Source organism: Entelurus aequoreus, linkage group LG01, assembly GCF_033978785.1.
Source record: "Entelurus aequoreus isolate RoL-2023_Sb linkage group LG01, RoL_Eaeq_v1.1, whole genome shotgun sequence".
Taxonomy (NCBI): Eukaryota; Metazoa; Chordata; class Actinopteri; order Syngnathiformes; family Syngnathidae; genus Entelurus; species Entelurus aequoreus.
This window is the reverse complement of record NC_084731.1, coordinates 44,219,632-44,242,408: the sequence shown is the minus strand read 5'-3', so window position 1 is coordinate 44,242,408 and position 22,777 is coordinate 44,219,632. Positions and strand designations below refer to the sequence as shown.

Genomic DNA, 22,777 nt, shown 5'->3' with positions numbered 1-22,777 from the left:
TGACACAAATGCAATTTTATTGTCTGAATGTTATCCCTGGAACATTTTGAAAATGTAAACCTAGAATGCACGTCATTTATTTGCTCCAAACTTGGTAACAGTTTTATACCTAAAGTCTTGTCATTGTGTACTTAGAAGTGAAATGTGCCAGTAAGCACAATGACCGTATAGCAACCCATTCCAAGGGCATATACATACAGTCGAAATAAATGCTCTGATTAATCGACTTATATACATGATCAAAACAATTTTTTGTGCTTAATTACAATAGTTATCTTTTAATTCTTAAATTTTCTACCGGTTGTCCCTTTCAGGATCGCGGGGGTGCATTCGGGAAGAAGGCGGGATACACCCTGGACAAGTGATCACCTCGTTGCAGGGCCAACACAGACAGACAACATTCACACACTAGGGCCAATTTCACACGATGAGGGAAATCTTGCAACTAAAGTTGTGTTTGTAACGCCCGCTTCATATGATGTCCAAATTTGGAAGAAGAAGAAGCAGAGGCTGTTCACCTTGGAGACCTGCTGCGGATATGGGTACAGCCTGGCGCGAGATTTACACCTTCTCCCCCGTATGCCAAACTAATAGTTTGACAGACCAAACTATTAGTATTCAAGGCAAAATGTTAATCGTAATACATTCTTCTTGTTACTTGGCCATTAGGGTAAAAGACGCCTCGGTGAGTGTGTGGCACACTCACTCGCTGTGTTGACGCTGCACTGTTTCATAATAGCGCCATCTGCTGGATTAACAATATCACTACATTTGACCTGCAAATAAAAATACTAAGCAATTTTTGTTCTAAAGGAATAGCTGTGCAGAACTAGAAAGGGAAACATATTTGGCTCTTTAAAAAAAAAAGATCGCACACTTCAGAACTTCAGTTCCATTTAGATCGATGGTTGCGACAAAAAGTTGTGTCGATCACTTTTTTTCCTTAAAATTACAACGAGGTATACAGTATCTCTCCTTGTGTTTCATAATGCATCAATTTTTCTGTATTGTTTGACCCATCACTAGTTAATAGGAATTTATCCGCATTGCAATTAATTGAATTCCACTTCCTGTAATTCCAATTCAACATCATGTGGGATGAAGCCAATTTAATTCAGATTATTCAAGTCAATTGAAGACACACACAGACACTATTTGACCTTTTTTCTGACCTTAATATAAAATAATAGAAAGGTTTATTATCATCAAATAAAGCATGTTGAAAATGCAGTTAACCATCACATAAGGTGTGTTTAAAAATACAAACACATAGCAGTACTCCAACACCATATACCAACAAATTGCACACATGTAAACAAATACTCAAATATATTTTAATGCATATTATTGACTTTTAATCCTCAATGAAGGTGAAAAAATCACAAGTCTAGTTGTCACTGAGCAATTGTCTTTTATTTATTAGATCTGCACGCGCAGCCTTACTTGTAATGAGTAGCTGTGAATAGCATAACTCATCTATCATCATTTACTTCACATTAAAAAAAACATTTAGCTTTATTTCTAGCAGCTTCTAGCTAGGGTTTATTGATTAGATTGATAGGATTGCAAACGTCACATTTACTCTGCAAGGGGCTGTCTGAAGTTTTTCCCAGCGAAACAAGCCTCGTCTCCCAGCTCCTCTTCAATTCTGTGTGATAAAAAACATAGTTAATTTTGCACACAACATTCTTTGCTTTGATAATTCAAATAGTAAAAAAGAAAAAATCAAAACCAGGAAAGCACTCGGAGAGCGCACACCTCCGTCAGGCCATATAACTTTATAGTAAAGAATAAAATAAATAAAACATCCTTAATACAGACCGTGATCCCGATCATCCCCAAAATCTAATTAGTTGTTCCTTATCCCATTTTTCCCATTTCCTGAAAAGTTTGATCAAACGCTAATAACTTTTTGAGCTATGTTTCTAAATACCAAACAGACAAACAATCCCAACTAATACAAAACCCCTTGGTGGAGGTCTTTAATTGAAGAATAAATGAAATTGCCATCATCTCCGCTTGTGTTTAAATATTTATTATCGGTCCTGCTAGACACCGGCACTTATTTAAAAGGTACATCCTTAAAATTTTACAACAAAACAATTATACAGAGCAATTCGGTGAAAAATCTCGGCATTATTTTCGACCCAACTCTTTTGTTTGAGTTGCATATTAAGAGTGTTACCAAAACAGCTTTCTTTTATTTCCATAACGTCGCCAAAATCCGTCCCATTTTGTCTCCCAGCAACGCTGAGATAATTATTCATGTGTTTGTTACGTCTCGTCTCTATTATTCTCAGGTCTCCCCATGTCCCATATATTCAAAAATTACTACAGTTGGTACAAAATGTGGCTGCTGGACTTTTGACAAGGGCAAGAACGTTTTATCATATTACGCCTATACTGGCTCACCTGCACTGGCTTTCTGTGCACTTCAGATGCGATTTTATGGTTTTATTACTTGCTTATAAAATACTTAACGGTTTGGCTCCATCCTGTCTTGCTCATTGTATTGTACCATATGTACCGGCCAGAAATCTGCGTTCAAAGAACTCTGGCTTATTAGTGATTCCCAGAGCCCAAAAAAAGTTTGCGGGCTCTAGAGCATTTTCTATTAGGGCCCCATTATTCTGGAATGCCCTACCGGTACAGAGCCACTACCACAGTAGAAGCATTTAAGTCCCATCTTAAGACTAATTTATATATTCTAGCCTTTAAATAGACCCCTTTTTAGAACAGTTGACCTGCCGCTTCTCTTTTCTGCTCTACCACCCTCTCCTGCGTGGAGAGGTTATCAGGTGGACACGGCTCTGTTTCCATAGAGGAGACGCTGGCTGTTCCAAGTCAGGACCTATGATGTTACCGCTCCTCTATGCATCAGTTGGTGACATCTCTGCGCTGCTTACTCGTCTACATGCAAGTGGATCCCCCTGCTGACCTTCTTATGGACTGGACTCTCACATTATGAACCCTACCCACTCTGCATCCATTGCACCCGGTCACCTGGGAGAGTCCCCAAAATCTGCGGTCTCGCGCAAGGTTTCTCATTGTTCCCATTGGGTTGAGTTGTTTTCCTGCCCAGATGTGGGTTCATATTTTAGGATGTCATTTTGGTTTGTGAAGCCTTTTGAGGCACTTGGGATTAAAGGCTGTATAAATAAATGTTGATTGATTGAATGACTGATTGACATCTGGAAAAAAAATCGGAATTGACCTGCAGTGTGAACATAGCCTGACAGACAAACAAACCCTGACCTGGCAGAGGTAATAAAAGAGCTGTACCTAAGAATTTGATTGTATTTGGCCAAACGCTCCGAGCGACAAGGGGCACCAGTCTTGATCTGAAAGTGAGCAATAAAAATGTTAGTTTTATTATCTTTGTGTCACATATTCAATGTTGGATTTAAGCTATACCTGTCCAGTGCAGAGGCCAACCACCAGATCTGCAATAAATGTGTCTTCTGTCTCTCCAGAGCGATGGCTCACCATCACTCCCCAGCCGCTCTCCTGTGCCATCTTGCAGCTGGAACAAGATCACCTACTGTTTGTACAGTCCAGGCGAGTTGCAGTGTGACTTCATCAAAAAACAAGACTCACGCTCGCATCGATTCGGTAACGGTGCCGATCTGGTTGACTTTGAGCAGCAGACAGTTGCAGGCCTTCTCCTCCACGGCTTTGCAGATGCGAGTCGGGTTGGTCACAGTGAGGTCGTCGCCGACCACCTGGATGTCTGTCGTGGCAGTGAAGTCGCTCCACGCCGACCAGTCGTCCTGGTCGAACGGGTCCTCGATGGACACCACTGTCCATCACAACACAATCTGAGCATTAGCTTAATATTCATTACACTTTTGGGGTTCATATTTAACATTTTCTACAAATGTTACTCTTTTGACAGACTCCAAGACAGCGGCACGCACCTCTAAAAAGAGATTAGATAGTCAGCACAACTCTTGAAGGGTAGACATGGCAAATGTAAAGCTGAAGTTGGAAAACAGGGTTGTTTGGAGTATAAAGATTCATACAGTACACGCAAACTAACAGATTGCACCAAATGACTTCTCCACAAGCGAGTCTGAGTTATTCTTCCCGTCACTCACACACACATTAGTGACCTGGACAGATGACCACATGCCAGGAAAAAGTGTCTCATATTGAAAAGATTTATTCATCTAGTTTAGTAACACTAATAAGGATATTTTCTTGATGCTAACAAATATCACCAAAGAAGCTGTAATGTGGTCATCTGTGTCGAATAAATGCACGTGGCTCTCCTGTGCAACTACAACTAAGCTTTTAGTTTCTGTTATGAAAATCGACAATGATAATACGGTGTATGGGACCAACAATCACAATATTTATTACTAGGACTAACCGTGACGGTAGTTTATTTGCACACCTAGGTCTTTATAGTTATATTTAGGCATAGCAATCACAAAAGAACACAAACTAATGCATACTTGCTAACCCTCCCGATTTTCCCGGGAGACTCCCGAATTTCAGTGCCCCTCCCGAAAATCTCCCGGGGCAACCATTCTCCCGAATTTCTCCCGATTTCCACCCGGACAACAATATTGGGGGCATGCATTAAAAGCACTGCCTTTAGCGTCCTCTACAACCTATCTTCACGTCCGCTTTTCCTCCACATAAACAGCATGCCGTCCCAGTCACATAATATATGCGGCTTTAACACACACATAAGTTAATGCAAGGCATACTTGATCAACAGCCATACAGGTCACACTGAGGGTTGTCGTATAAACAACTTTAAAACTGTTACAATTATGCGCCACCCTGTGAACCCACACCAAACAAGAATGACAAACACATTTCGAGAGAACATCCGCACTGTAACACAACATAAACACAACAGAACAAATACCCAGAACCCCTTGCAGCACTAACTCTTCTGGGATGCTACAATATACACCCCCGCTACCACCAAACCCCGCCCCACCCAACCCCGCACCCCCAACCCCGCCCACCTCCCGAATTCGGATGTCTCAAGGTTGGCAAGTATGAACTAATGTGATCTCTTGTCCTTTCCTTACATTTAGTTCTGCTCTCAAAAACTACTAATCTAGTAGAGGATAAACTTGATTGCATCACAGAAAGCTTCTCAAACAAATCAAATGCTCAAACAAACATTTTAAATAAATAAATAAATAAATAAATGGGTTGTACTTGTATAGCGCTTTTCTACCTTCAAGGTACTCAAAGTGCTTTGACAGTATTTCCACATTTACCCATTCACACACACATTCACACACTGATGGCGGGAGCTGCCATGCAAGGCGCTAACCAGCAGCCATCAGAGGCAAAGGGTGAAGTGTCTTGCCCAAGGACACAACGGACGTGACTAGGAAGGTAGAAGGTGGGAATTGAACCCCAGTAACCAGCAACACTCCGATTGCAGCACAGCCACTCCACCAACTTCGCTGATCGCTGCAGACACGAGCATAGTATGATTGTATGCCACAAGATGATAAAAGTGATAACTTTAAGAGCCATATTCTTCGACGCACTTTTGTTTTTTTCTCTGACTTTGTTATCTTTACGAACCACTTCTTTCGGGACTCTATGAAAGCTCTGTCCTATCTCTATTTGAATGACTGGAACACCCCAAAACAGAACAGCAATACGGCATTTTCTGCTGAAACTGTACACTTACTTTCACTTGTTTTTAAAGCTACGCTCAAGCTGTTTGACCATCATGTGAATTAAGCCGCAAAGAAGAAAAACGGATGTGACGTCATATGCAACCCAGCTATATCCCTACTTATGTTGTTAGTGTAAAACTGGACTGGTGATTCTAAAATTGTATCTCTGGGTTGCAATTGTGCCGAACGCTGTTCCTTCTGAGTCTACTCAAGAAAAAAAAGTTTTGATTTTACAGCTGACGTGTGCGTTTGGGTGCTGCTCAGAGACAAATCTGATTGGCGAAAATAACGCTGATTGGCCTTTAATATTTCGTGGAGGTTGCTGACATCGGAAAAAGTTGCGAGGCCGCACATAATTTGCGGGTACTGGTTGAAATTACGTGAATTGGTGCGATTGCGACATCGCAAAATCCTAGAGGGACTAAATATTAGAAAAATAGAAATATTATTTCAAAGGTTTTTCAGGTGTTGTGCTAAAAAACGTGTAGAAAAACCTTTTTCCACTGAAGAAACTTTTACAGGACCTTTCCCATTTACCAGGGTAATTAAAGTATCCTCTGTGTTTCCACCAGAAACTACCCAGGGAGATTAGATTTACTTCCTCAGTAACAATTTTTAGTTCCTCGTAATGAGGTGGGACTTTCGGGTAGGTATAAGTAGGTATAAGAAGGCTGTGCTGTTGAACGCTGATTGGTTGAACACAGTTGGGCCGTTTCTGAATAATTTGCATTCGAAGTATCATCCGCCATTGGAGTATTCAAGGACAACTTCTTTATGTCTTATATCTTGTGTATTTCTATTACAACATATTTGACAAGAGAGATAAATAAGAACGAAAGGAACTTTTGAATTGCAGGAACTTTTGTTGGGCATCTGTGTGCGGAAAAATGCTAAGTAGTGGAACTATCTTGCAGGGTTTTTACTTAGCTGTAGTCTTTAAACTATATGCAGTTTATTGTTGTTTTTAAATTTTTACAAACTTAATTTCATGTGCAAAGCTACTGTACGAGAAGTGGACGGACACTTTCATACAGGTTTAGTGAGGAATACAAAGTATTTAGCCGTACTTCAAAGCGGCGAGGTGAGCTGTTCACTATAAGACTCCGACATCTTAGCTTGAAGAGAAATGTGAAATAAAGGACAAGTGGAACGAAGGTAAATAACATAAAATATTCGCTATTTACTTTGTTACATGCTTTAAAGGCCTACTGAAATGATTTTTTAAAATTTAAACGGGGATAGCTGATCCATTCTATGTGTCATACTTGATCATTTCGCGACATTGCCATATTTTTGCTGAAAGGATTTAGTAGAGAACAACGACGATAAAGATCGCAACTTTTGGTATCTGATAAAAAAAAGCCTTGCCCCTACCGGAAGTAGCGTGACGTAGTCAGTTGACAGGCTCCTCACATTTTCCTATTGTTTTCAATGCAGCTAGAGCGATTCGGACCGAGAAAGCGACGATTACCCCATTAATTTGAGCGAGGATGAAAGATTTGTGGATGAGGAACGTTAGAGTGAAGTATTAGAATGCAGTGCAAGACATATCTTTTTTCGCTCTGACCGTAACTTAGGTACAAGCTGGCTCATTGGATTCCACACTCTCTCCTTTTTCTATTGTGGATCACAGATTTGTATTTTAAACCACCTCGGATACTATATCCTCTTGAAAATGAGAGTCGAGAACGCGAAATGGACATTCACAGTGACTTTTATCTCCACGACAATACATTGACGAAACACTTTAGCTATGGAGCTAACGTGATAGCATCGTGCTTATCTGCATATAGAAACAAAATAAATAAATCCCTGACTGGAATGATAGACAGAAGATCAACAATACTATTAAACCGTGGACATGTAAATACACGGTTAATGCTTTCCAGCCTGGCGAAGGTTAACAATGCTGTTGCTAACAACGCCATTGAAGCTAACTTAGCAACCGGACCTCACAGAGCTATGCTAAAAACATTAGCTATCTACCTACGCCAGCCAGCCCTTATCTGCTCATCAACACCCGTGCTCACCTGCGTTCCAGCGATCGATGGTGCGACGAAGGACTTCACCCGATCACAGATGCGGTCGGCGAGACGGAGGAAGTTAAGGTGAGTTCGGCGGCTAACGCGTCTGCTATCCATCTCTGTCCTCCTGGTTGTGTTGCTGTAGTCCGCCGCTAATACGCCGATCCCACCTACAACTTTCTTCTTTGCAGTCTCCATTGTTCATTAAACAAATTGCAAAAGATTCACCAACACAGATGTCCAGAATACTGTGGAATTTTGAAATGAAAACAGAGCTTTTTTGTATTGTATTCAATGGGGTACCAATACTTCTATCAACCGTTTACGTCACACGCATACGTCATCATATATAGACGTTTTCAACCGGAAGTGTGGCGGGAAATTTAAAATTGCACTTTATAAGTTAACCCGGCCGTATTGGCATGTGTTGCAATGTTAAGATTTCATCATTGATATATAAACTATCAGACTGCGTGGTCGGTAGTAGTGGGTTTCAGTAGGCCTTTAAAAGTAGTCAGTGACACGCCATTTGTGTAGTTATTAGCCTCAACCCAAGTGAACCGTATGCTAATGCTAAAAGGCTAACGCTAAATCTGATGTGTTTATGTTATCTCTGTGAAATAAAAACTGATATTTATTATTTATATATTATTTACAGCTGAAATGGACATCAAGGAATCGCCTGACCCTCATGAATTTATCATTTACTGTGGGCACGATTTTCTGACTGTTGGACACTGTGGACAAAAGCCTGACTTGGTATGTAAAATCCGGTACAAATATCGTTTTTGTATTTCATTTACTTACACTTTAGTAAAATAAATATGACCTAATGTCTGTTTATTTACATCAGTGTAGAAATATACTGTAGCACTATTGCATATGTCATCACCCTGATTTGTATGAACTAAATAACTCTAAATGCGTTGGAAATACAAACCACACAAGTGTACAGGAAACTATAGTTCCAGGAACTAAAGGTTCCAGAAACTTAAAGATCCTGAACTTTTGGTGAAAAAAAGCTTAACTGTGAGTATATGACCTGGATAATCCTTAACAAAACTGTTGTAGAGCTCAGCCAACTCCTCAGGAGCGATGTAGCGAGATGGATCGTCGGGAGATTTGAAGTCCAGGTCGTATTTTCCCTCTCTGTAGAATTCAGAGGCTGCCACATCCATACCGATCACCACCTCATCGGTGTACCCTGCCTTGGCGATGGCCTCCTTTATTAGCTCCAGCGCTGCAGTGTGAAACATTGCGTTAAAACATTAAGAAACAGGATAAGTTGTACTGTAACAGGGTCAAACCAAACTACCTTCCTGGTTCTCCAGGATGTTTGGGGCAAAGCCGCCTTCGTCGCCCACATTGGTGGCATCCTGGCCGTACTTCTTCTTGATGACATTTTTCAAATTGTGGTAGACTTCGGCTCCAATGCGCATGGCGTCCTTGAAGGTGCTGGCGCCAACCGGAAGGATCATGAACTCCTGCATGGCAAGTTTGTTGCCCGCATGGGAGCCTCCATTGATCACATTGAAGGCCTAATGGAGAAATGTACTGTGGTTAGCGTATATACAGTATAATCTTCTCTACAAAAACGGGGCTAAGATATGTTGACTAATATGCTGAAAGGTTTAGCAGGACTTTGAGCCATAATTATTGGTGCTGGAGGCAGCAATTTCAATCTCCACTTTAAATTTAAGTTTCACAGTTGCCACCCTGCTGTGTCTCGTGGTAAATATGTTTTTCCAGATCGTTCTTTTTCTAAGATGTGATGTTTTTTTTAAATTCAAGTAATGAACGCAAGGTGGGGGCCATTAATTGAGGACATATTTGATTAGGTGGCATTAAAGTGGAAGTGAATGTGACGTTAATGTGAAAGTAAGCAAATTTAAGCTGGAAGTGAGTATGAGGCGTGGTTAAGGTGGAAGTGAAGTCTCACCGGCACAGGCAAGATGACCTTCGGGTTTCCTGCAAGGTCAGCAATGTGACGATAAAGAGGGACCCCTTTTTCTGCGGCGCCGGCTTTGCAAACCGCCAGCGACACACCGAGAATGGCGTTAGCACCAAATTTGGCTGTTCAAAAAAAGAATTTAAAAAAAATATATTTATATATAACATATATATATATACACACACACACACACACACACACACACACACACACACACACACACACACACACACACATATATATATATATATATATATATATATATATATATATATATATATATATATATATATATATATATATATACATACATACATACATACATACATATATATATATATATATATATATATATATATATATATATATATATATATATATATATGTTTAGCGTAGTACAGATGGCTGTTTTTTTTTAGTCCTTGGCAAAATTCATGGTTATTGAGCTATTTTAATAGATTTTGCACTAGTTTGCTTGTCAGCTATAACATGATAAGATGTGGTTCTTTTGTTTAGATAGCTCAGCATATATTGACTTACATTGTATTGCTTTTAGCATCTCAACCCTTGAGTCTACTTAATCTAAAATTATGTTAAGGGTACAAAGCGACGAAAAAGAGTGTTATAAGGCAAATAATTTTTTTTTTTTTTTTTTTAACGCTTTAAATTTTTCAACCGCTCCAGACCTATCCATAGATATGAAGTGTTTGTATCTTTGTACTGGGTTTTCTTATGGTTTATGCCGTTTTGGTTAAAAAAAAAAAAAAAGAAGTTATGACAAAACACACACATATTTTCCAAAATGAGTTACAAAGTGGAATATTTTAGATAGGGTAATAGTATCCTTTAATAAGTCAATAATTCACAACAACACTGATTTTGATGCAATGTTAATTTTGAAACACTGACAGTTTTTTTTTTTTTTTTAAAAACTCACATTCTCCCTCTCTGACAAAAAATGGACAAACTCACAAAGTAAGTACTTACTCACAGTATATGTGTGTGTGTGTATATATATATATATATATACACACATACATACATATATATTTATATATACATATATATATATATACACACACACACACACACACACACACACACACATACGTATTTGTAATGGGCTTTTATTTTGTAATAATAAAAAAAAAAGATTACGACAAAAACCTAAAATTTGCGATATTTCCAAAAAACAGCAATACTTAAGATGAGGTAACAGTCTTTATTAAGTCAATTATTTATAACAACACTGATTATCATGCATCATTTTTGGAACAATTAAATTTTTTCCAGAAAAATCACTTTCTCTCTACTCAACCGAAAAACGGACACGCTCATATTTTACCTTTGTATAGTAAAACAAAGATATGTCTATAAAAATATTTATATCGTTTTTTTTTAGCCTTCATGAAAAGAATACATTATGCAAATTAGATGGCATCGAGACAATCCCAAAGATTGCGGTCTACAAAGTGAAAAGTCACAACAACAATGATCGCCACCTACATTTGTTTTCTGTGCCGTCCATGTCAATCATCATCTGGTCAATTTTCTCTTGCTCAACCACAGACACTTCCTGAAAAAACCCTCACAATGATTCATTAACGTGAGCACAATGCATGAAAACTTATAAGTGACTGATTATTAATTTCCTACTTGTCCAACAAGTGCGGGTGCAATTGATGAGTTGATGTGCTCTACAGCCTTGGAAACCCCTGCAGTAACAAAGTTTAAATATTACACATTAATACACACAACAATGTACAGTTAGCAAATCTGTGAAAATTGGTCAAAACAAGCACCCTTACTGTGTTGCATGTGCTATTATTTTTCTCACAAATACACTTCATGGTGGCTTCATGGTATTAATTATTATTAAACATCATGGGGAATGCATTTAATTTTGTCATACAAAAACACCCAGTGTAAGTTGAGGATGTTTTGCCAAATCACAGCAAAATTTGATATACACACACCTTTAGGGGACACATTTGTCTACATTTGAGCAAGATCGTTTGAAAAACATGGCATCTAGTAAAATAGCATTGTAGAGTTCCACATAAATATTGGACAGATATAAGGAATTATGACGTCATATTGATAAATCAGATACAATTAAAAATAGCTCCGATTAATCTTGCATTCCAAATCATGATATGAGTTTTCACCTGTTTATATACAGTACGCTGTCTATAGGATATGCCAATAAAAAGAAGAACGTGTCAATGAAGTGAGAATACCCGTATTATGCTGTAGTTGGGTTTGGGTGAGCAAATCAAGCGCTCCTTCTCCCCTAACTGTGCCATGCTGTAAACTGCCTGCCGTGAACCTCCCCCGTGTACATTGTAAACAAACATTGCGTCGATCATGTGGGACTTCTTCGCTGTTTCAGTGGAATACATTTTGCATCCTATTTGCACCAAATATTTTGCAAACTATACACAAGTTGGTGGAAAGAAAACTTTAACACATCAAACCTTATCAGCCACCAGAAACGCCAGCATCGCTACAACGGTGCTTTGAGAGCCTACGAAGCTTCACCCAAGCTAGCTGCAAAGAAATATGTACACAAACTATAGTTAATTAAAAAAATATAAACACAAACAAGTTATGGTATCAGTCTGCAGAAAGTTATCTGTATCGGCTTGAAAAAAATATTCTGCATCCCTTGTTCCTACACCTTTGCAACGGGCAGCTAATTGTTTAAGTCTTTCAGCATTTGTCTAATGATTATGAAAACGATCTGTAATATTAAAAGTATGCTAACATGTCCTACAAAGTATTTTCAGCACAACCCCAAACACGAATCATAAATATGTCCAACCGGTGAGCAGCCTCCCAGAAGAGTCAGCCTTGCAACAGCGTCACTCTGCTTTACAACAAGCCGCAACCAGCCTCTGCGGCATACGGCCACAATCATTCAAACTACAAACATTTATCCATAAAACTATTGAGAAGCTGCAGATGCAGTGTGTGACGTGTTTCAGTTTGTTCAGTCTAGTCCTGACCCAACAAACTGGATGGTTGAACATTGGTACTCATAAATTGAGTACAAATTGAGAACAGGAAGTCAAAAGTGTTAGTAATTGCTATAAAATGGAAAAGGGGTAGAATTAAATAAGCTCTGCTTCTTCCTACTCCTTTTCGGGCATGCTGTAATGAGAAACAGGAATTATGTGATGTACCATAGTGTAAATGTATGCATGCTGGAAATGAACCTTAAACCACACACATCACTTATCAACTCTGATCTTTACAGTCCATCACTAAAATACCTCTGTGTGCAATATAACACAACATAAAAAAACATGTAAAGTAGGGGAATATTTCACCTTAGACATGTAAAAGATACCAATAACTGGCTCAGTTTACAAAGTGGAACTTGCTTTTCATGGCAGTAGGTCTGGCCGGGGATGCTATTTCTGGTTTATTTGGGGTAAGCACGCCATTTATGTTGAAATAGCTTGTCTCCTAAATTACACATTTGCAGCTTTGAGTGGCTTTCACCTCACTCTATCGGCTTTCGTCTGCTGCAACGTTTCACCCTCTTTATTGTGCTAACTTCTAGAAGCAGCAGTTCATCCTCCGTTCATTCAAGTTAAAGATAAGGTTGATAAGGTTTTTATATACAACTGTTCAAAAATAGTTGTGTTTGTTCTTTTTTACCAAGTCTGCCATGATTAGAACACACACAAATGTTTTGTATCCGGAAGTAGGACACACAGATGTTGCCATATATATATATATATATATATATATATATATATATATATATATATATATATATATATATATATATATATATATATATATATATATATATATATATATAGTACAGGCCAAAAGTTTGGACACACCTTCTCATTTCAATGCGTTTTCTTTATTTTCATGACTATTTACATTGTAGATTGTCACTGAAGGCTTAGACTTAGACTTAGATAATCTTTATTGTCCCTGAGAGGCAATTTGGTTTGCAGCAGTAGTCATTAAAAACAAGTTACAACAGTAAAAACGAGGTACAACAGTAAAAACAAGGTACAACAGTAAAACAAGGTACAAATACATAAAATACATACAACATACAAACCATCATCAAGGCGTTGAGCTAAAAACTAAAAACATTTGTAAAACAATAAAAACTAATCATCACACGTCGCTTCCCACTAAAGTGACTGCATAGCAGCTAAGCTTGTTTAAGAAGCTCATTTATAAAGGCAACAGCTGAGGGAATAAAGGATCTTATGTATCTGTTGTTTTTGGCCTTTCTATTAGTAGGGGCATACCTGCATCCTGAGGGCAAGACTCTAAACTCTGAGAAGAGAGGGTCTGAGGGTTGACCAGAATGGCCTTTGCCTTCTGGATGACTCTGGCCTGATAGATCTGGTTCAGTGGGTTCAAGGTAGTGCCTATGGTTTTTTGCCACACCTTGATTATACCACCCTATCTATTTTTATTGGCCACACTGAGGTTACCAAACCAGAAAGTGATGGAATAAGTTAAAATAGACTCAATACAAGATGAATAGAACATCCTCATCAGTGTCCTATCAACCTGAAAGCCCCTCAGTCTCCTCAAGAAAAACAGCCTCTGATTGGCCTTCTTACAAATACGGTCAGTGTTGGCATCAAATGTCAATTTGTCGTCTAAAATTGTGCCTAGATACTTGTAATCACGGACTATCTCAACAGCAGAGCCATTAATGAGAATGGGTGCTTTGGCAGGGGGATCACGGGGAAAGTCAATGTACATCTCCTTCGTTTTATCGCCATTAAGCTCCAGGTACGAATCATCGCACCATTTTACGAAGTTCTCCAGAACAGGACCGATTGTCACTGAAGGCATCAAAACTATGACACCTGTGAAGTTAAAAAAACATTCGGGTGACTACCTCTTGAAGTTCATCAAGAGAATCCCAAGAGTGTGCAAAAAAGTAATCAGAGCAAAGGGTGGCTATTTTGAAGACACTAGAATAGAAAACATGTTTTCAGTTATTTCACCTTTTTTGTTAAGCACATAACTCCATATGTGTTCATTCATAGTTTTGATTCCTTCAGTGACAATCTACAATGTAAATAGTCATGAAAATAAAGAAAATGCATTGAATGAGAAGGTGTGTCCAAACTTTTGGCCTTTACTGTATATACTTGCAGTGTGTATATAAAACGTTGATGACTCCCATTAGCGGCATCTTCCAAGCATTTTTTTATCCTCTTTAAAAATCCTAATAAAAAAAGGCATGTGTTCTTGTCTCTCGTAATGATTGTCAACGATAGGCAAAATTACCCCAAAAGTGCAGTTCCCCATTAAAAGCTGATGTCTTAACAAGAGCCACCAAACAAGTGTTTGTGTCAAATTCCTATGAGTCCACTAATCGCTAAAATATAGTTGTTGATAACTAGTCAACCATTAAAGTAGTCAAAAATTGACGTTACTGTACCCAAATAAATTATTCAACAAAAAATATATGAATTACATGATGGAAAAAAACAACTTTTCATTCAACCCAAAACGCATGTCACCAGAAGAAAATACTATTCAGCGTCCGCCTGTTGACACAAAGTAAAATAAGCCTGTGAAAAAAAGAAATGGCGGGAATTAACTTTTCGCAAACCTTTGCCAAGATAACGAGACTTGTCGTTGTCCCGCAGTTCCAAGGCTTCATAAATGCCAGTCGATGCTCCGCTTGGCACCGCCGCCCTAAACAGACCTGGGAAGAAACAAGACAAGACAAGACAAGACAAGAGCGATAGCGTGGGTCTAAAAGTTCAACTTGTAACAAAAAAATTACTGAAATTAATATGAATAAATGAAATAACGTATATACAGTACAGGCCAAAAGTTTGGACACACCTCTCATTCAATGCGTTTTCTTTATTTTCATGACTATTTACATTGTAGATTGTCACTGAAGCCATCAGAACTACAAATGAACACATGAGGAGTTATGAACTTGACAAAAAAGGTGAAATAACCGAAAACATGTTTTATATTCTAGTCTCTAGCCACCCTTTGCTCTGATTACTGCTTTGCACACTCTTGGCATTCTCTTGATGAGCTTCAAGAGGTAGTCACCTGAAAGGGTTTTCACTTCACAGGTGTCATAGTTTTGATGCCTTCAGTGACAATCTACAAGGTAAATAGTCATGAAAATAAAGAAAACGCATTGAAATGATTAGGTGTGTCCAAACTTTTGGCCTGTACTGTACATAATTAAATAATAAAAAAAACTTAAACTTACCTTGAGCAGTGCACAGGTCTACCTCCACTGTGGGGTTCCCACGGGAGTCAAAGATTTCTCGGGCGTGAATTTTGACGATGGACATGATGAAGCACTTCAGGAGGAGATAGAGACAGGTGGTTACTATGTGGAACAAAACACTTAATTTTTTTTTTTAAACTGCCGGTCCACGGATCAGAACCCGCGCAGGAATGACATCAGACCGGCTCACCTAATCCATTCCTAAAGTGAGAGCTACCAAAATATTTCGAGCAGATTCCTAAAAACACCCGAGCTGACATTTTCTCAGACAATGAAAAGAGCTCAGACATGTACTGCTGTCATAGAGGATCTTTGACTAGTGTTATTGCAGTAGATCTGCAAAAGCAACAGATTAATTATGCAACAACACATCACCAGTAGGGTAAAACTAATCTGTCTCACAACTGTCTCAACCCAATCCTTATTAGAGGGCAATCTGAGCGTTTTTGCAATTGATCCTTGAAAACAGATGTGCTCATGTCATGTAGAGCAGTGATTCTTAAACTGTGGTGTACCACTATTTAGTGGTACATCAAAGAATCACTTAAATCAGGGATGTCAAACTTGTTTTCATTGAGGGCCACCTCGCAGTTACGGCTGCCATCAGAGGGCCGCTTGTAACAGCGAATAATGTATGAATTTTGACACAAAAAACAGTATTAGTTTTTTCAATTTACAGCAAAATGCTGTAAAGAACAATGTAATGTTTATTGTATTTTTTTTAAATTTGATGGATAGTTTGCTGTAAAGTTAATTATTTTTATTTAGACAAAAACATGTTTGGAAAGTATGATAATAATATTTGTTGCAATATTAGATACTATTAAAGTTTTAAAATTATGCAATATCAAGCAGTACATATATTTTTTATGTCAAAATGAAATAAATCAATGACATTTAGTGAGAAATGATTAAGTACTTTATTGACACATCATTTCCAGGTGTTTGCGGGACAGATCTGGCTCCCGGTCCTTGAGTTTGACACCTGTGACTTAAAGGCCTACTGAAACCCACTACTACCGACCACGCAGTCTGATAGTTTATATATCAATGATGAAATCTTAACATTATAACACATGCCAATACGGCCGGGTTAACTTATAAAGTGACATTTTAAATTTGCCGCTAAACTTCCGGTTCGAAACGCCTCTGAGGATGACGTATGCGCGTGACGTAGACCGGCGAACACGGGTATGCCTTCCACATTGAAGCCAATACGAAAAAGCTCTGTTTTCATTTCATAATTCCACAGTATTCTGGACATCTGTGTTCGTGAATCTGTTTCAATCATGTTCATTGCATTATGGAGAAGGAATCTGAGCAAGCAAAGAAGAAAGTTGTCGGTGCGAAATGGACGTATTTTTCGAACGTAGTCAGCCACAACAGTACACAGCCGGCGCTTCTTTGTTTACATTCCCGAAAGATGCAGTCAAGATGGAAGAACTCGGATAACAGAGACTCTAACCAGGAGGACTTTTGACTTCGATACACAGACGCCTGTAGAGAACTGGGACAACACAGACTCTTACCAGGATTACTTTGATTTGGATGACAAAGACGCAGACGTGCTACTGTGAGTATGCAGCTTTGGCTTCTAAACATTTGATCGCTTGACCGTATGTGCGCAACTTTTTTTTGCGTATGTACGTAACTTTTTAAAAATATATAAGCTTTATGAACCTTGGGTTAGGTGAACGGCCTTTTGGGCTGAGTGAGTGTGTGTGTTGATCAGGTGTTTGAATTGTATTGGCGTGTTCTATGGAGCTAGGAGCTAGCATAGGAGCTAGGAGCTAGCATAACACGTACCGTACCGTACGTGCGCGTCACGTACGTAACTTTTTAAAAATATATAAGCTTTATGAACCTTGGGTTAGGTGAACGGTCTTCTGGGCTGAGTGATTGTGTGTGTTGATCAGGTGTTTGAATTGTATTGGCGTGTTCTATGGAGCTAAGAGCTAGCAGAGGAGCTAGGAGCTAGCATAACAAACACGCAGGTGTTTTTCTGCAGGATTAATTTGTGGCATGTTAAATATAAGCCTGGTTGTGTTGTGGCTAATAGAGTATATATATGTCTTGTGTTTATTTACTGTTGTAGTCATTCCCAGCTGAATATCAGGTCACCCCCGGCTCTCACAGCATCTTCCCTATCTGAATAGCTTCAACTCCCCACTAGTCCTTCACTTGCACTTTACTCATCCACAAATCTTTCATCCTCGCTCAAATTAATGGGGAAATTGTCGCTTTCTCGGTCCGAATCTCTCTCACTTCATGCGGCCATCATTGTAAACAATAGGGAACTTTGCGTATATGTTCAACTGACTACGTCACGCTACTTCCGGTAGGGGCAAGCCTTTTTTTTTATCAGATACCAAAAGATGCAATCTTTATCGTCGTTGTTTTATACTAAATCCTTTCAGCAAAAATATGGCAATATCGCGAAATGATCAAGTATGACACATAGAATAGATCTGCTATCCCTGTTTAAATAAAAAAAATTCATTTCAGTAGGCCTTTAAATGATAAGTGTTTTTTCCCCCCTATTGTTAAGCCCAATGTTCCTGTTCAAATACAGTGGCCGAAAATATTAAATATACTTGGTAAATAAAACCTTTGCTTTGTTTCAATTAAATAATTAGGCCTACTACGCTACTGTATTGTAACATCAGTGATTATGGTTGGACTTGTAGAGCCAAGTGTTTTCTAGGCGGTACTTGGAGAAAAAAAGGTTGGATAACCACTGATGTACAGGATCTTTGACAAGCTTTTTTTTTTTGCTGAAGATCTTTGAACAGTAACACAGAAAAGCTATTTTGTCAAATTTGGCATTTTTGATTTAAGTTTCGAAGCTACTCCTTGAAAAACAGCAGTTCTCCTGTCATGCAGATGATATTTGACTTTTTTTTTTTTGCAGATCTAATATGAAAACATCAGCGTACTTCTGTTTAATAGAGTGCACGGATAAAATCTGTTTTATAGACTATTGTTGACAGGAGTTTTTGTTGTAGGTCTTTATAACAGCAGCAGAGCGCTCCTGTTAAATAGAAATGGCAGAGTGCTTTCATGATAATTGTAGCATCTTTGACTTTTGTTTTTGCATTTAGTCCTTGAAAAAACAGCAGTGCTCCTGTTGAGTGTTTTTGTATGTCTTTAAAAACAGCATTATGCTATTGTTACATAAACGATCTTTGACTAGCCTTTTTGCAGTAGGTCTTCTATCATAAGAGTGTCATATATTTGACTAGTGTTTACAACTTAATAAAAACAAGTAACATTCAATTATATTTTTCTCTATAATAAAATATGTGCGACTCACCTCTCTTATTTACTCTCTCCCGGTTGAAGCTCTCACACAAATATATCCTGACCTTGCTTGAAGCTTAGGAGTCCTAACAAACTTGCTGCTCCTCTTCCTAATTGGATTACACTTCCTCATCCTCATCTGATTGGTCACATGACTCTGATCACGCACAGGTGTCGCCATTTGTTTGTTTGTTTGACCCATGTAGAGTTGAAAATAATTCGTAGTTTAAAAAGTTTTTGTATTTACAAACAATATCAGATGTACAGTGTGCAGGATGACGTCACTTCACACCGTGGTTAGTCAACAGCACATGTCTGCAGACCCAGAGCCAATGTATTAGGTACCCCCTGTCTTTACGTTAACTTTGATTCAGATATAATATATATTACTTTCATCATGTTTATTATAGTGGTAGTAGTTTGCTAACCTGACCAAAAAAGGTCAGCTAAACATTAGTACATTAGCATTTCTACAACAATGCAAACTACACTTGAAATTATCTATAACAGTAAACTTATCCTCAATAGTTTATCTTTTTTGCAAAACAAAAGTCCAAACCCTACGGTTTTGAGGACCGGAAAACATGCTAAACAGGAAACACTGCTTCTTTCTCTCTTTTTCCGCTTCTCCTAAATTCTGTATAAAACACTGCTGCCACCATGCGGTCAACATATGACCTACAATTTTTTTGAGGCTAAAAAAACAAGATCTAAACGTTTTGAAGGCACACGTAAGCATTGGAATAATATAAATATAGAAAGTTTAAACAATTAAAGTTAGACTAATATTGTTTGTTTTACGTAATTTCTTATTTTCAACTAAAATTGATCATGGAAACTCTGTTACGAAAAATAATTCTAATCGGAGTAGCACAACTAAAGGTAGTGGTAAAAAAAAAAGCACAAACAAATCCCCAAGATCACATCAGGGTTAATTCTAATAAACAAGTATTCCATAAAACATTTTGATTTATTAAAACGTTTCTTGCTCAACCACAGCATAGTGTCCAGTAGGAGGCGGCAGAAACTAAATATTCTCGTTAACAAACGGCGGAAGTGACGTCAGTACACAAAGCGGAAACACACCGAGAACGGTTTGAATGAGCGTGCAACGATTTTGTATCAACTTGATACTGAAACTGTTTTGATTGTTGATGAATCGGTGGGTGTTTTTTTGTACATAATGTCAGGAATTCCTCCGGATACATGGCAGCCTCCCACTGTTACACTAGAAACAACGTATGTATTTATTTAAACCCTTTATGCCAACTTGTAGGCTTAGAAACAACGTATGTATTTATTTAAACCCTTTATGCCAACTTGCCAGCCTGCTTACAGTTTTTGGTGATCTCTGTTAATTACTATAGTCACAAAGTGGATTAACTCCCACGTAAAAAAACAATCAGTTTTCACAGACTTTAAACGTGCATGTCCACTTTTCACTGCAGGATGGGGACAATTGTGTTGGAGCTTTACTGGAAACATGCACCCAAAACCTGCAAGAATTTTGCAGAGCTGGCTCGAAGAGGCTACTATAATAATACCAAGTTCCATAGAATAATACAGAACTTTATGGTGCAGGGCGGTGACCCCACAGGAACAGGTTGGTTCATCATCTTCTAATTGACATATGATTTTCAATTATCATTAGTAATTACACCTTCATGCACACTTTTTATTTGTCTATCTTCCAGGTCGGGGTGGTGCATCCATATATGGCAAGCAGTTTGAAGATGAACTGCACCAAGAGCTCAAATTCACAGGTAAATTGAGCTCAAATAACCAAAACAATATGAAAAGACGACGTGATGCCTAGCAGAGGTCTGTCCAATAAAACCCTGTACTTACAATTTAACAATGGAATAATTTTTTAGGTGCTGGTATCTTAGCAATGGCTAACGCGGGACCGGATTCCAATGGAAGTCAGTTTTTCCTCTCTCTCAAACCCACTCAGTGGTTAGATGGAAAACATACCATCTTTGGAAGAGTGCATCAGGGCATGGGAGTGCTGAACCGGATTGGGTTGGTGGAAACCAGCGGTCAAGATCGGCCTGTCGACGATGTGAGGATCATCTCCGCTTATGCGGCCAACTAAACAAAAAATGCCTTTTGCAAAATAAATACATCTTTAGTAATGCAGTGTTTATAAGTCTTTATTGGACATCACATTACATAGTTAAAGGATGAACATTCATTGGGACATCTACTCTAGAGGGCCGCACGGACATGTCTACCCTGGTACCCTGACTGCTGTTGGTACCAGGATGAGTCCTTTGACCCACTTCCAGAACTCATGCTGGTGTAGACATTGTTGGGTGCGCACACACACACACACACACACACACATAGAGGTCATACACACTACTGAGCCACACTCTCAAGGAAACGCACAGAAGTTTGACCAGGCCTGTGAGCTTATCATCAATGTGCAGACATTGTAGGGAGCGCATGCAGACATGTGGAGGCCATACTGTGCACTTTTCCGTGCACAGTGATGGGCAAGCTACTTGGAACATGTTGTAAGCTAAGCTACAAGTTAGTCTTGATTAAATGTAGCTAAGCCACAGGGGAAGCTATCCGCGGAGAATTGTAGCAAGCTACACAGCAAAAGTAGTTTGCTACATTAAAACTACATTTTCCGCCATCTATGGGCCCACATGTATAATATCAATGTTCATGTCACTGAGAGTGTACAAATGGAACCAACAAGGGGTCCATTACAATTAACTATCTGTCATTTAGCTGGGGACACCCTACAACTACCTCTAGGGGTCCCCGCACCCCACTGTATGTATTTATTTAGTTTGCCTTTTCTTTGGCCCACCCCTATAATGTTATTAATTTTCTCTACCTGCAGTAAAACAACAGCATCTATCTATCTTGTCAAAAAACAATGACTTGCGTGTTGTTTGGGAACAGTTGGTAATTGATTGATTGATTGAGAAGTTTATTGACATCTTAAAGAATTTAAATCCATGTAATGCTTTAAAAAGGAAAATGGATGGCACAAAAAGCCAAAAGGCTTGTTTCCAGTGGGGTCCATTAACCATTAAGTAATGGTTATGTACAGTAAAACTTTTCATGAACTCAACTCACCTTAATGTGTGTTCCTAAATGTGTGTTTCCACGTCTTAGATGAAGAGAGCAGTTATGATTTTGGTTTACAAAGAAAACAACTAAAAACTAAGGTTTTGGGCATTATTTTCTCTAAATTCATACATGTGTCTAAATATGGCCAAGAACACGCATTTTTGTGGGTTTCTTCATCGCTAAAGAAAAACTAATCTACAGGAGGGAATTGCTCTGACATTTTCAAGTATGTTTTTTTTTTTTTTTTTGAGTCGTCAGCTTGAACGTCCCCTCTGTCTCTGACTCCCTCTTTGTCATGTGACATGAGTGCGGGACTCATACTTGCCAACCCTCCCGAATTTTTCCGGGAGACCTCCCGAAATTCAGCGCCTCTCCCGAAAACCTCCCGGACAAATATTCTCCCGAAACTCTCCCGATTTTCAGCCGGAGCTGGAGGCCACGCCCCCTCCAACTCCATGCGGACCTGAGTGAGGACAGCCTTTTTTCACGTCCGCTT

At 38.7% G+C, this 22,777-nt stretch overlaps 2 protein-coding genes across 4 annotated transcripts; one reads left to right on the top strand and one right to left on the bottom strand.

The window, feature by feature from the left end:
• Nucleotides 1–1,391: 1,391 nt before the first annotated feature.
• eno1b (enolase 1b, (alpha)) lies at nt 1,392–19,749 on the bottom strand. 2 transcript variants are annotated; one of them, XM_062051776.1, is made up of 12 exons: nt 19,205–19,746; nt 15,871–15,964; nt 15,244–15,339; nt 11,289–11,347; nt 11,139–11,208; nt 9,621–9,754; nt 8,997–9,219; nt 8,724–8,921; nt 3,598–3,799; nt 3,415–3,523; nt 3,283–3,341; nt 1,392–1,648 (listed from the first exon to the last, which is right to left on the bottom strand). In XM_062051776.1, exons 2-12 carry the CDS (start codon nt 15,953–15,955, stop codon nt 1,579–1,581), a joined length of 1,305 nt encoding a protein of 434 aa, XP_061907760.1. In that variant the 5' UTR covers nt 15,956–15,964; nt 19,205–19,746; the 3' UTR covers nt 1,392–1,578. The 2 variants fall into 2 exon arrangements, with proteins under 2 accessions (XP_061907760.1, XP_061907764.1); XM_062051780.1 differs by lacking the exon at nt 15,244–15,339 and having other exon boundaries at nt 19,205–19,749.
• ppil1 (peptidylprolyl isomerase (cyclophilin)-like 1) lies at nt 19,389–21,326 on the top strand. Of its 2 annotated transcripts, none has more exons than XM_062051789.1 (4): nt 19,389–19,532; nt 20,640–20,794; nt 20,886–20,954; nt 21,066–21,326. In XM_062051789.1, exons 2-4 carry the CDS (start codon nt 20,641–20,643, stop codon nt 21,284–21,286), a joined length of 444 nt encoding a protein of 147 aa, XP_061907773.1. In that variant the 5' UTR covers nt 19,389–19,532; nt 20,640; the 3' UTR covers nt 21,287–21,326. The 2 variants fall into 2 exon arrangements, with proteins under 2 accessions (XP_061907773.1, XP_061907770.1); XM_062051786.1 differs by lacking the exon at nt 19,389–19,532 and adding an exon at nt 20,244–20,430.
• The last annotated feature ends 1,451 nt before the right edge of the window (nt 21,327–22,777 follow it).

Coding starts and splice junctions, on each gene's coding strand:
- ppil1 (XM_062051786.1), top strand. CDS start 20,375: ATGTCAGGAATTCCTCCGGATACATGGCAGCCTCCCACTGTTACACTA. Junction 20,795..20,885: donor CGGTGACCCCACAGGAACAG/GTTGGTTCATCA, acceptor TCTATCTTCCAG/GTCGGGGTGGTGCATCCATA. Junction 20,955..21,065: donor CCAAGAGCTCAAATTCACAG/GTAAATTGAGCT, acceptor ATAATTTTTTAG/GTGCTGGTATCTTAGCAATG.
- eno1b (XM_062051776.1), bottom strand. CDS start 15,955: ATGTCCATCGTCAAAATTCACGCCCGAGAAATCTTTGACTCCCGTGGG. Junction 3,342..3,414: donor TTGGCCTCTGCACTGGACAG/GTATAGCTTAAA, acceptor GCTCACTTTCAG/ATCAAGACTGGTGCCCCTTG. Junction 1,649..3,282: donor AAATACAATCAAATTCTTAG/GTACAGCTCTTT, acceptor TTTATCACACAG/AATTGAAGAGGAGCTGGGAG.